The sequence below is a fragment of the Terrapene carolina genome, unplaced genomic scaffold (assembly GCF_002925995.2).
Source record: "Terrapene carolina triunguis isolate 2854851 unplaced genomic scaffold, T_m_triunguis-2.0 Scaffold67, whole genome shotgun sequence".
Lineage (NCBI taxonomy): Eukaryota > Metazoa > Chordata > Testudines > Emydidae > Terrapene > Terrapene triunguis.
The window spans coordinates 11,498,290-11,512,266 of record NW_020664418.1 but is presented as its reverse complement, the minus strand read 5'-3'; the positions used below and the strand labels follow the sequence as shown (position 1 = coordinate 11,512,266).

General features: G+C 48.6%; 1 protein-coding gene across 1 annotated transcript in view; it reads right to left on the bottom strand.

Moving 5' to 3' along the window:
* Positions 1 to 649: 649 nt before the first annotated feature.
* SORD (sorbitol dehydrogenase) overlaps positions 650 to 13,977 on the bottom strand; it is a 34,681-nt gene continuing 21,353 nt past the window's right edge. Inside the window, exons 7-9 of the mRNA XM_024213762.3 lie at positions 13,317 to 13,492; positions 5,775 to 5,896; positions 650 to 1,662 (exon numbers count right to left, since the gene is read on the bottom strand). Of these exons, the coding sequence (XP_024069530.1) occupies positions 1,497 to 1,662; positions 5,775 to 5,896; positions 13,317 to 13,492 (464 nt within the window). The 3' untranslated portion in view covers positions 650 to 1,496. The remainder of the gene's footprint in view (positions 1,663 to 5,774; positions 5,897 to 13,316; positions 13,493 to 13,977) is intronic.

Genomic DNA, 13,977 nt, shown 5'->3' with positions numbered 1-13,977 from the left:
GGGAGATATTCTGTGGGGGTGGAGGGGAGGTAGACAGAGTTTCCCAAATAACTCATAAATAATTTGGGTGGTGGCAGCAAAAGCAGATCTAAGCTGGTAGTTAAGCTTAGAGGTTTTCATGCAGGTCCCCACATCTGTACCCTAGAGTTCATAGTGGGGAAGGAGCCTTGACAGTAGCCATGGCCACGGTGATGGAGTAGCCATGGCTGGTTTCTCTTGCAAGTGCTTTGTGACTGCTGGAGCCTGAATGGTGTGTGTCTCGTTAAAGCTGTTTGCAAACATTATGGGAAAACAACTTGCATTTGATATGCCTATCTCATAGAACTGGAAGGGACCCTGAAAGGTCATTGAGTCCAGTCCCCTGCCTTCACTAGCAGGACCAAGTATTGTCCCTGAGATTTTTTGCCCCAGATCCCTAAATGGCTCCCTCATGGATTGAACTCACACCCCTGGGTTTAGCAGGCCAATGCTCAAACCACTGAGCTATCTCTCTCCCCCCCCCAAAAAAAAGAAAAAGAAAAAGAAAAAAAAATCATAGAATATCAGGGTTGGAAGGGACCTCAGGAGGTCATCTAGTCCAACCCCCTACTCAAGGCAGGACCAATCCCCAGACAGATTTTTTTTGCCACAGATCCCTAAATGGTCCCTCAAGGATTGAGCTCACAACCCTGGGTTTAGCAGGTCAATGCTCAAACCACTGAGCTATCCCTCCCCCCCTTTTACAACATGAATGTCAAAGAACATCCCACAGAGATGAAATGCCCAGCCTTCATTCCATGTTTGTAAATCCCTGACAGAGTATTCAAGTATTAGTATTCCATAACTCTGCTTTGCAGGGGATTGTACACAGGTCTGACCGCACCGAACAGGCCCAACACCCGCTTAGAACAAATCTTGACCCAGGATAGTATTGTCCCAGCCTTGAATAGAGCCCCAGACAAATTATTCTGCACAATTTTCATTGCCATTAACAGGAGTCAAGTGTGAAACTCTTATTCAGTGCTTCAGCATGTACAAATCCTGGCTGTGACATAGGTGGTTCTTCAATGCAAGTGGGCAGGGTGAAGCCCTTTGTCTGATACACAACATAGAGAGATCTACGGTTTTCAGAATGTATAGTCTATTAGAGAAGAGGTGAATACCAACAGGTCCTCTCCAGGAGAAAAGTTCTCCTCTCAGGATCCTCAGTGAGCTGCATTCGTAGGGGAAGAAGACTGAGCCAAGATCTCCTGTACAGATCTGAGGGGAGGATTTTGGCCCAAATTTGGTTCCCAAATAGTGGTTCCCCATTTAAGCAGCTATAAGTCTGTAAATATCCTTAACCCATAATCCCTTTTCCTTCAATGCACTGTCTGTACAACAGGTGACCGTAACTTTATTCCCCAAACACTACATACTACTTATAAACTTATCATTACAGTTCCCATGTCACTATAGAGCCCATTCGTCGTCTTTAAGCCAGGCAGTATAATAGGGGAGGAGTGCAGTGCCATGCTTCAGGGATTCTGGTCACTGGGGTCACACTTTAGCATAACTTTCACCCCCAAACCCTTCTTGGTTGTCTCAAAGGCCTCCAGCGCTTTTTCCAAAGGGAAGCGGTGTGTAACCAAAGACGTGATGTCCACTCTCTTGGATGCAAGCATAGAAATCGCCATGGGCCACCTGGAAGGGAACACAAACAGTGAAAGATAAGGGTAGCCCTCTAGGTCTAGGGAATTTGTATATTGACCAGCAGATCTGCGTAATTGCACAAGAACCATCCAGACATGAGGCAGCATTCTTACAACGCTCAGAAACAGGACATGACAGGTCTGCAGGGGCCTTCCTCAGTTATTGCTAAACAGGCGAGAAACAATTTCTTTAGAGCCCAGTTCCATATGTCACTCCCATAAAATCATGCAAAAGGCTTCAGGACTGAGCTCTCAAGCAGAGTGCAAAGCCTGCTCCTGATTAGCAGGGACTGTATGGGACAGGGCAGGTCCATGGCTCTGTCCCTGTCCCTACCTTCCACATTGGCAGGCAGAGCAGGCCAGGCTCAGAAGCGCACACGCTGCACCTGTTCAGGGGTGGAGCAGTGAGAACTCCAGGAGCTCCTTGAAGCACAGTGCCTCCCGGAGCTCCTGTTGGAGCAAGGGACCTCAACTGAGCTATCTGCTTGCAGCTCGTTTACATCCTGATTCTCTGCTTGCTATAAAACACCACCATAGTCTTTCTGTTTGGAAGCACTGAGCTTGCATTGGCCAAGGGTTTATGAGGTTTTGTGTATAAGGCAATGACTCCAAAGTGAGTACAGTAATACTGAGCCAATGGTTATGCACACTGTTCACATGGGACAGCTAGCTGTGGTCTGCTCCAGCAGAATAAGTGACAAGCATTGGGAGTTACTATGTATTCAAATCACAGCAAAATGAAGTTTGAAAAAATATCAGTGCTGCGCGCTGGTCCTTAATCGCTCTGCCTCCTTGGTTATGCATGTTGGTTACTAGGTAAAATCGAGACCTCTGGCATCTCTATTGTGTTTTTAGCTCAAATGGTTCACCTAGAGTTCAATGCATTTAAGGAGCCAGTGGTGTGTATCCACAGATAACTGCTTGTGCGTGCCAATACTGCCCCCTTTGGTGGTAAGAGGAGTATGGAAATTCACAGAGTAGCTTCCACGGGTTGGATTACACTTGTATTGGCTTACAGCTCAAACTCCGCCTGGTCAAAAGCTAGAATTCGACAGAGATTGATGGGATCTAACAAAACCAACACAGAAACAAACCTTCCATTTAAACAGATCCCCCAGGATGGACTTGAAGAGACAAAGATCTACACAAAACTAAGCCCAGCTCTGCCACATCAGCGAGACCAAGGTTATAGCCTGCTCCAGAGACAGGGTAAAGCACAGCTCAGTCCCATCTACACTGCGAGACTGACCTACATCCATCAACATGGCTGTTTCTACAGCATAGACCGGGGTGGGCAAACTTTTTGGCCCAAGGGCCACATTGGGGTTGCACAACTGTATGGAGGGCCGGGTAGGAAAGGCTGTGCCACCTCAAACAGCATGGCCCCCACCCCCTCCCACTTCCCGCCCCCTGACTGCCCCCCTCAGAACTCCCAACCCATCCAACCTCCGTTGCTCCTTGTCCCCTGACCGCCCCCTCCCAGGACCCCCGCCCCCATCCAACCTCCCTGCTCCCTGTCCCCTGACTGTCCTGACCCCTATCCACACCCCTGCCCCCTGGCAGCCCCCCCCGGGACTCCCACCCCCTATCCAACCGCCCTCTGCTCCTCGTCCCCTGACTACCTGCCCCTAACTGCCCCCAGGGATCCCACCCCCTTATCCAACCCCCCCCTGCTCCCTGTCCCCTGACTGCCCTCCCGACCCCTATCCACATCCCCACTCCCTATCCACATCCCCACCCCCGACAGGCCCCCTGGGACTCCCACTCCCAACCCTCCTTGTTCCCCATCCCCTGACCATCCCCCAGAACCTCCGCCCCATCCAACCGCCCCCCCTCCCTGACTGCTCCCCAGGATCCCCCGCTCCCTTACCAACAGCAGGAGCTCACAGCTGCGACACCCAGCCAGAGCCAGCTGCACTCCCCACGCTGCCTGCACAGTGGCGTGGCTGCGGGTGAGGGGGGACAGCGGGGGAGGGGCCGGGGACTAGGCTCTCTGGCAGGGAGCTCAGGGGCTGGGCAGGACGGGTCCTGCGGACCAGATGTGGCCCACGGGCCCTAGTTTGCCCACGTCTGGCATAGACAGAACCTAAAACTGTATAGATGAGGTCTAAATCTGTGTTTTCTTTATTCAGCCATTCTTTCAGAATTAAATTGCCATAAATCACATGACAATTCCATGAACAAACCCTTGGAGATCAGAGCTGGGAAACTACAGCCTAGACTAAGTGGAAAATCACCAAACTAGCAAGACTGGATCAAGCTTGTTATAGGTAAGGACCTACCAAATTCACTGCCATGAAAAATGCATCATGGACCATGAAATCTGATCTCCACCGTGAAATCTGGCTATTGTAGGGGAGATCAGATTTCACACAGTTGGGCGGCCAGAGAGCAGTAGCTGCTGACCAGGAGCTGAGCTCTGAAGGCAGTGTCACCCCCAGCAGCAGCGCAGAAATGAGGGTGGCATGTTATGGCGGGGGTCATCAATTTTTGGTGGGGTCAGGACTGGCCTTACAGGTGGGCGAGTGGGCAACCACCCAAGGCCTTGTGGTCAGGGGGGTGCCATGGTCACCCCCTCCCACACACACACACGGAGTCAGCCCAAGGCCCTTTTAACTCCCAAGCACTGGGTGTGGAGCCAGGAAGGGACAAGGCAGAGGGCACCCCAGCTGGGGGCTCCTACTGTCCGCTGGGCTCTAGCTGCTAGTCCCAGACAGGCTGGGGATGGACAGGACTTCCTTTTCCTCTGCACGGGCCATGTCAGACCCATCTCTGGGAACGTCCCCTGGCTGCAGGAAGCTCCACATCTGCTGTCTGGTAGTCCAGCTCTGAAGGCAGCGCTGCCGCTAGCAGCAGCGCAGAAGTGAGGGTGGCATGTATGGTATTGCCACCCTTACTTCTGCACTGCTGCTGGCGGTGGTGCTGCCTTCAGAGCTGGGCACCTGGCCAGCAGCTGCCCAGCTCTGAAGGCAGTAGCACAGAAGTAAGGGTGGCAATACCATGATCTCCCAGCAATAGCCTTGCAACCCCCCTCTCTACCACCTCTTTTTGGGTTAGGACCCCCAGGGTTACAATACCGTGAAATTTCTGATTTAAATATCTGAAACCATGAAATTTATTATTTTTAAAATCCTATGACCGTGAAATTGACCAAAATGGACCAGGAATTTGGTAAGGCCCTAGTTATAGGATACAAACAAGTAGGATCTTATTTTTACCCTCTAGATCTGCAGGATTGGTTGTTAAATCCAGGTTCATATCCCACTGCCACAAGAGGTCAAAACACACACGACAGGATTTTCAGAGGGTTTGATAATTTTGCAGCCAATAATGAGACTTGTGTCTATCTGCGTGAAGGCAGAGCTCTCAAACTTCTTCCCAGCACAGACCATATCTCATTACAGAGACTGCCTCATGGACACCTCCCACCCATTCTCCATTGCCCACCCCCCATTTCCTCACCGCCACCTCATCTCCCCACCTACTCACCCAACTTCTGGCCCTCATCTACCCACCCCCACATGCCCACTCATCCCCTATCTCCCAGTGCCCAGCTCCCCACCCATCCTGCATTGCCCACCTCCCCACGGATCCCTTGGCCACCACCTCCTCACTGATTCTCTATCGCCCAGCTCCCACCTCATCCCCCATCTGCTGGCCCCCACCTATACTCCAGACCCACCTCCCTATCCATCCTCCAACTCCTTACCCATCTCCTGGCCCCCATCTTCCCACCCAACCCCCATTGCCTATTCCCCCACCTCACTCATTGCCTGGCTCCCACCTCCTCACCTATCCCCACCATTCCTGTGTTGAAGTGGGAGCAGGTTTGCACTGCACACATTTGCCAGTTTCCCTAAAATGTTGCAGTGTCATTTGCAAAGCCAGCCAGTCTCCAAGACGCGTGATGCAGGAGGAGTGGGGCTGATGGTCTGACAGGGACCCTGCTCTGCAACAGGGACATTTACGTTGTCCTGAGAAGGAGTGATTAGAGGGGGAACATTACAGGGTCTTCCATTTCCTCCTTCCTTGTGGAGGAATTAATTCCTTCATGGACAATGGAGTAGTCTGTTGGCATGCCAGTGCACCCTGACCAATACTCACGTATTGCAGTAGCGAAATATCCCCTTGATATCCACCTCCCGCACAGCAGCATTCACGATGGGGACATGGACCATCTCCGGTCCCAGCCCCACCAGAACCAGGGTCCCGCCCGAGCGAGTGGCCTGAGAAGGAATAACAGAAACAAAATAAATGCAAGTGCTGCCTGCCCATGGAAGGTGACAAGCTCCTGTGTATATAGCAAAAATGGACATTGCTGCCAGTTTTCTGAGCAGGCTATAAAAGGAGTTGATACCCTAAAGCAGTGATTCTCAAACTTTTTTGATCGGGTCCCCGCTTCTGTGTGTCTGTAGTCATTTACACCCCACCCCACCCCCATTTCCCCCCAGTGCATATACCCAGGCAGAGTGGAGAACAGCGGTTGCTTGCTGGGTGCCCAGCTCTGAAGGCAGCAGCAGCAGCACAGAAGTAAGGGTGGCAATGTGAAAAGTGGTATTTGCCAATATCACTTTTCACAGCAGACTTAGTGCCCCATTGCCACCCTTACTCCTGAGCTGCTGCTGCCACCCCGGGGCTGACAGCCAGAACCCCGCTGCCTCCAAGTGAGCGATTGGGGAAGTGGGGGGAAGGAGAGCCTGAGCCTGGGCTGCCTCCTGGTGAAGGACGGGCCGAGGGAAGAGAGCCTGAACCTAAGTGGTGCGGCTCCAGCTGTCCCCTTTCTCCCCGTTTCCCGGGTGTGCACAGCTTTTCTTTATAAGCCCACCCACCAGGGGCTGACAGCCACAGCTCTTAAAAAAAAGCACACAGTTCACGTCTCCCTTGACACATTCCCGCACCTCCCTTGGAAGGCCTACCCCACAGCTTGAGAACCACTGCCCTAAAGCATGTACAGGCTTGTACTTGGCGCAGCTGGCCCATCCTGCAGTTCACACTGCCACAGCTACATTCTCTCTTTAGCATACTAGCTTGATGACAGCTCACACGAGTATGCCTCCTTCAGATGGGAAGCACACTCCCAGCTCCAAGTGTAGACATACCCAAAGGTGCTTTTGACGTTTCAGACAGTTTCCAATAAAACCACCCAGATCCCCTTCCCCATCATCCTGTGCATGGAGGTGTCCCATTCTCCTACCCTTCTAAGTCCTAAGGTGGCACTCCACAGCTCTTTGTACACACACAAGGAGGGGACAGAGAGTGGTCAGGACAGAGGGAGCAGTGAGTGGGCTGTGGAGAAGCACATTGCTCCCCCTCAAGCCCTGCAGAGCTTACCAGGAAAAAACAATACACTGTGTGGAGCTGAATTGTTTTTTCTACTGAGCTCCATGTATGGGCCCTAAGGACCTCTGGCAAGGGAGTCCCTGCTAGGTCAGCTCTCCTGGAGTCTAACTGCCAGGGGGCAGGGAGAAAGGCACTGGGGCAGAGCCTAAGGGTAAGGTGAACAGGTGCAACCTGCACGGCACTGATGTAATCACCTGTACACTGGGGTTTTGTACTGGGCTGCTCCACTAGTGGCTGAAACACCTGTGTAGACAAGGCCTAAGAAACAAACTATCCCAATTACTCTTATTAATTATTTGTGTAACAGTAGCATCTAGAGGCCCCAAGCAAGATTGGGGCTCCATTGCAAGAGACAGTCCCTGAGTCCCTGCCCCAGAAATTAGAATCTAAACAGACAAGCTGGACAGAAAGGGGAACAGGCAGGGTTCAAGGTCACACCGCACTGCAGTGTCGGGAGTGGGATTACAACTCAGCCCTTTTGAGTCACAGTCCACTGCCCTGCCACAACACTACGCTGTCAAAACATTAAAGTTGATAATAAAATAATTTCACGGCAGGAGTGCTCAGAATGTCTAATAATAACCTGCACATCTATTGATGAATTTATCATGCCTGAAACTGTGCTGCATACCAGCACATTATTTTGGATCTCTAAATAACGCTGTCAGTTGCTCCATAGCACATACAACTTATTGATGTTCTCAGTGGGTCTTCAATAACCCACCTGGGCTATATTCCTGTCTCTTGGCACCTGACCCAAGAAGGATCAATTCTCTTTCAAGCCTGGGATTGAGAAGTTTTCTGAAGAAAACACTGCTTAGTCACAAGTGCTGTTATTTGCACAGGCGTACGTGACTGCTGACAGGTTCCACAGTGCTCCAGACCACAGCAAGTGGGAGCTGCAGAGCACAGAGATAGGCATGTGCATCCTCACTGCAGGGACTGGCTCGTACCAGGGACCCCGCCTCACTGTAACTAAGGATATCTCAGCTCTTTGATACTGCTCTGGCAGCAAGAGATCTACAGATCTCTAGAGATCTTCTAGAGAAAGGGCCCTAGCTCCAGGATTCTGATGATGCTGAAAATCCAGACCATAATTTTCAAATGTCTGAAGTCTTCTTAGGCCATGAGTTCAATACAGTCACAATGATGTTATAGCAATTGTATGACAGGTGGAATGTATGGGACTAGGTCTGCACAAGGAGGAATGAATATGCAGATCTCTACCCGCCTGGCAGATGATTAGCCACCTCCGTGGAATCACTTGCTCCAACAACCCCCCCAAAAAGCGCTACTTGGGGCCATGAAGGAGACAGACCTGAGCAGCCTGGAGGGGGGGGGGGGAGGGAGAGGCAGAAAAGTGACATTGTTCCCCTTCTCCCAGTGGAGGTTCCCAGGAAAAGATGATGTTGCCAAACCAGAGTGTGAATCAGTGTCTAATCTCAGATAAGAGGCTAGGTTACACTCCCCCACAACACAAAGTGCAAGAGACGGCAAAATCCCACTGCTTGCAAATATAGCTCAGTTGTTACTAGGCTGCAGAGCAGCGCTCCTGATACAGGAGCTATCTATAGTGCAGCTTGTTTCAGAATCCCAGTGCTTCCGGGCACTACTTCCTCTAGGCTTCACTCATCTTGGTTAGTCACAGAAAACTTATGCAAATAGGTCTTTATTTAACTTAGCAATTGCCGAGACCCTGATTGCAAAATCAGTGGGGTCAGTGTAAACAATGGTAATGTTTCCTGCAGTAAATATAGACTCATAGTACATTAATATTACATCAGAGGGGGAGCTCATGTGATCACAGAGTCAGGACAGCATGGAAATGTAGGGCTGGATGAGACCTCAAGAGGTCATCCTGTCCAGCCCCCTGCACTCGGGCAGGACCAAGTAAACCTAGGTGAGTCCTGACAGGTGGCTGTCCTACCGGTTCTTAAAAACTTCCAATGATGGGGATTCCACAAACTCCCTTGGAATCCTGTTCCAGAGCTTAACTACCCTTAGAGTTAGAAAGTTTTTCCTAATATCTAACCTAAATCTCCCTTGCTGTAGACTAAGCTGATTACTTCTTGTCCTGCCTTCAGCGGACATGGAGAGCAATTGATCACAGTCCTCTTTATAACAGCCCTTAACATATCTGAAGACCATTATCGGGTCCCTCCTCAGTCTTTTCTCAAGACTAAACATGTCCAGTTTTTATAACTTTCCCTCATACGTTAGGTTTTCTAAATGTTTTATCATTTTTGCTGTTCTCTGGACTCTCTCCGGTTTGTCCACACCTTTCCTGAAGTGCAGCACCCAGAACTGGATACAATACTCCAGCTGAGGCCTCACCAGTGCCGAGCAGAGCAGAACAATTCTGTCCCGTGTGTTACATATGACACTCCTGTTAATACACCCTAAAATGATAGCCTTTTTTGCAATTTCATCACATTGCTGGCTCATAATTTGTGATCTACTCTAACCCCCAGCTCCTTTTCAGCAGTGCTACCACCTAACCAATTATTCCCCATGTTGTAGTGGTGCATTTGATTTTTCCTTCCTAAGTACAGTACTTTGCACTTGCCTTTATTGAATTTCATCTTGTTTATTTCAGACCAATTCTCCTATTTGTCAAGGTTGTTTTGAATTCTAAGCCTGTCCTTCAAATTACTTGCAACCCATCCCAGCTTGGAGTCATCTACAAATTTTATAAGCGTGGTCTCTGCTCCATTATTCAAGTCATTAATGAAAATATTGACGAGTACCGGACTCAGGACTAACCTCTGCAGAACCACATTAGATAGGCCTCCCGGTTTGACAGAAAACCATAGAATCATAGAATATCAGGGTTGGAAGGGACCTCAGGAGGTGATCTAGTCCAATCCCCTGCTCAAAGCAGGACCAATCCCCATTGCTAACTACTTTTTGAGCAGTCTTTCAACCATTTGTACACCCACCTTTATAGTCATTTCATCTAGACCATATTTCCTTAGTTTGGCTATGAGAATGTAATGTGGGACTGTATCAAAAGTAGGGCTATCAAACGATTAAAAAAATTAATCGCAATTAATCGCGCAATTAAAAAAAAATCAATAGCGATTAATTGCACTGTTAAACAATAATAGAATACCATTTATTTAAATATTTTTGAATGTTTTCTACATTTTCAAATATATTGATTTCAATTACAACACAATAAAAAGTGTACAGTGCTGACTTTATATTTAAGTATTTGCACTGTAAAAAAACAAAAGAAATTGTATTTTTCAATTAACCTAATACAAGTACTGTAGGGCAATCTCTTTATCATGAAAGTTGAATTTACAGATGTAGAATTATGTACAAAAAAACCTGCATTCAAAAATAAAACAATGTAAAATTTTAGAGCCTGCAAGTCCACTCAGTCCTATTTCTTGTTCAGCCAATCACTCAGACAAACAAGTTTGTTTACATTTGCAGGTGATAATGCTGCCCGCTTCTTGCTTATGTCACCTGAAAGTGAGAACAGCAGTTCTCATGGCACTATTGTAGCCGGCGTCGCAAGATATTTACGTGCCAGATGCGCGAAAGACTCATATGTCCCTTCATGCTTCAACCACCATTCCCGGGAACATGCGTCCATGCTGATGACGGGTTCTGCTCGATAATAATCCAAAGCAGCGAGGACCGACACATGTTCATTTTCATTATCTGAGTCAGATCCCAACAGCAGAAGGTTGATTTTCTTTTTTGGTGGTTCGGGTTCTGTAGTTTCCGCATTGGTGTGTTGTTCTTTTAAGACTTCTGAAAGCATGCTCCACACCTCGTCCCTCTCAGATTTTGGAAAGCACTTCAGATTTTTAAACCTTGGGTCGAGTGCTGTTGCTATCTTTAGAAATCTCACACTTGTACCTTCTTTCGTTTTGTCAAATCTGCAAATCAACTACTACATGACCCCAGCAGGAGGGACCGAAGCTTGAGCCCACCCAAGCCCCACCACCCCGGGTGGGGGGCCAAAGCCAAAAGGCTTCAGCCCCAGGCAGAGGGCCTGTAATCTGAGCCCCAGTGCTCAGGCTTTGGCTTCAGCCCTGGGCAGTGGGGCTCGGGCTTCGGTTTCAGTCCTGGGCCTCAGAAAGTCTAAGACAGCCCTGGTGACCCCATTAAAACGGGGTCGTGACCCACTTTGGAGTCCCAACCCACAGTTTGAGAATCACTGCACTACAGTATTTGTATGAGGTGAATTGAAAAATACTATTTCTTTTGTTTATCATTTTTACAGGGCAAATATTTGTAATAAAAAATAATATACACTTTGATTTCAATTACAACACAGAACACAATATATATGAAAATGAAGAAAAACATCCAAAATATTTAATAAATTTCAATTGGTGTTCTATTGTTTAACAGTGCGATTAAAACTGCGATTAATCGCGATTCATTTTTTTTTAGTTAATTGCCTGAGTTAACTATGATTAATTGACAGCCCTAGTCAAAAGCATTACTAAAATCAAGATATATCAGATCTAGTGCTTCCCCGTAGCATTAGGCGAGTAACCCAGTTAAAGAAGGAAATTAGGTTGGTTTGGCATGACAAATCCATGCTGGCTATTCCTTATAACCAGAAGACATCTGGTCGATGATCAGTCCCATAATTGTAGGCACAAATACTAGCATTGCTATGGCAATCTCATGGATAGCAATGAGAATCCTGCACAAATACTGAGGGGAAGATGGGACCAGTGCTTGAGAGCCTAGAGATGGAAAAGGCCCATCAAGTCAGAGCTGTTCCCTAGAATACATTACCCTGTGTTTTGTCTGTACCATTCTACATCCTAGCAGAGTGCACAGTAGGGGGTATGGCCCTGTGATTCAGCCTGCATTTTCACTTACTTGGCTTCATTTCAGTGCTCCTAGTTCTTACTACAACTAGCCTTCCAACAGCACTGCTAGTGTACAAAGGGTGCATGAAGCAAGTTGCCCAGAAAAGCTCACAAGGCAAACAATACATACATACACAAGCCAAGGGACAGCGTGCACAGTGGAGAACCCGATAGTCCTGGGAAAGGTGGGTCTGAAGGTGAAATTTGGGGTAAGACAGAAGAAGAAGGTGCTTGGTGGACAAAATCTCGGAGACAATTCCAGGCTTGGGAGGAGTGGGGGCAAGTCATGAGTGGGAGGAGACACAGGAAGCAGTGAGGAGAGTATATGAAAGATGAAGAGGGGACATATGACAAATTGGGGATGCTAACAGATAATGGAGTGGGGAGATGAAGAGCCATTGAAGGAGATACTGTAGAAGTCAGCAAGGCAGGAGGAGGATGGGAAAACACAACATCAATCAAGGATGGGAAAACACAACAGTTCTGCCAATCACCATTACCCACAGGAGACCACGGCCAGTTGGGAGCCAACACAACACATTCCCTTGGGCTGATGCAACCCTCTCTCTCTTGCATGCTGTGTGCTGCTAGCTGCAAGGGAAGTGGAGCTGCTCACCTCAATCAATGGCCAACATTGACATCTACAAACAGGAGAGGTGAAGGAGCAAGGAGAGGACACAATGCATAAAGAACTCAGCATCCTCTCTATGCCACACCTCAGTACAGAGTACTGCACAGTAAGCCAGAGACCATCCCTGGAAATACAAATCAGGGCCTATGTAGTCAGAGAGTCTAGGGGCCCAACTAGGGACATCCTAAAAGGACCCAGTTTTCAGAAATTATTGAGCACCTGCCCTGTGAAATTCAGGCTTCTTTAAAGTTAGGCACCCAAAAATCATAGCAGCTTTGGAATATTTAGGCCAAGGTCCCCTGCACAGAGGAAAAGAGCACTCCCAGTCCCTGATAGTATGGGGAGGGCATGGCTACCCCATGGCACAGAACTCAGCTCTCCTGCAGGGGAGCAGAGCAATATTATTTCTGCATATGCACACTCAACTAAGTTCTGCCCTGAGATACACACACACAAGTTAGAGGGAAGTAAATGCACATATGCTATCGACCACTAACTCTGCTTAAGGTGGCACAGAGGACTGACAGCTCCATTGCAAGCCTTGGCACTGACACAGATCCACCACAAGGTAAATTCAGCCAAGTGGCCTCAGGGAGACTATGGTGGGTGCAGCCCTCCGTCTGCCTGAACAAGCGGCTGCACGCCAGCAAAGGACTGAAATCTCCATTGTCATGCATTGACTCTGCCCTGCTGGTAGAGGAGTCTGGCCAGTAAAGTGGGTTTCTCACACAGTTTCACCTCTCATTTTATTTTTAGCCACTGCAATGACCAACCTGAAAGGAGAGAAGTAAATGCTGGCACTGATCTTGGATAGGGGAAGGAGGAACTCACGTAAATGCCAGTTTGGATGTTGGCCTCTGCCCCGGAGCACTCCACGGTTATGTCAGGCATGCAGTTAAGCAAACCTTGCACCATGCAGGCCATGTCCTTTGGGGTTTCTTTCTTTATCTGAATGGTGAAATCTGCCCCAATCTCTTTGGCTTTTTCCAGGCGGGAGGCGGATAAATCTGGGGAAGGAAGAAATAAATCACAGAATTGCAGCTGGCTGACAAACGTCATGCAAGAAAAGATGTCACACAGAGAGGTCCTGCAGCAAGCATGCCCAGTGGGGCATGGGCACACTGTATGCACACAATGCAGGCACATTGGGTGGAAAAGTCTGGTTCCCCTTCAGAACTCCCCCAGCCTGACGGTGCGCAGATGGGGTAGGAGATCAGCTCTCCTCTCTGGGCTGGTGGGGAAAGATGTGCAACAAGCAACTTAAAGGCAAAAGAGATGCCAACAGGACTCTGGCCACAGGGAAAGTTGCCGCTTTCAAAGATGCTGAGGTCTTAATATTCTGAAGCCCTTAGACAAGTCATTCTGACCAGGGCATGTAGCAAAGGTGCAGCTGCAGGCACCTGACAACAATGAGGTTCTCTACAGATGTAACATTATCACCATGTAAAAGCAGCAAAGAGTCCTGTGGCACCTTATAGACTAACAGACGTAT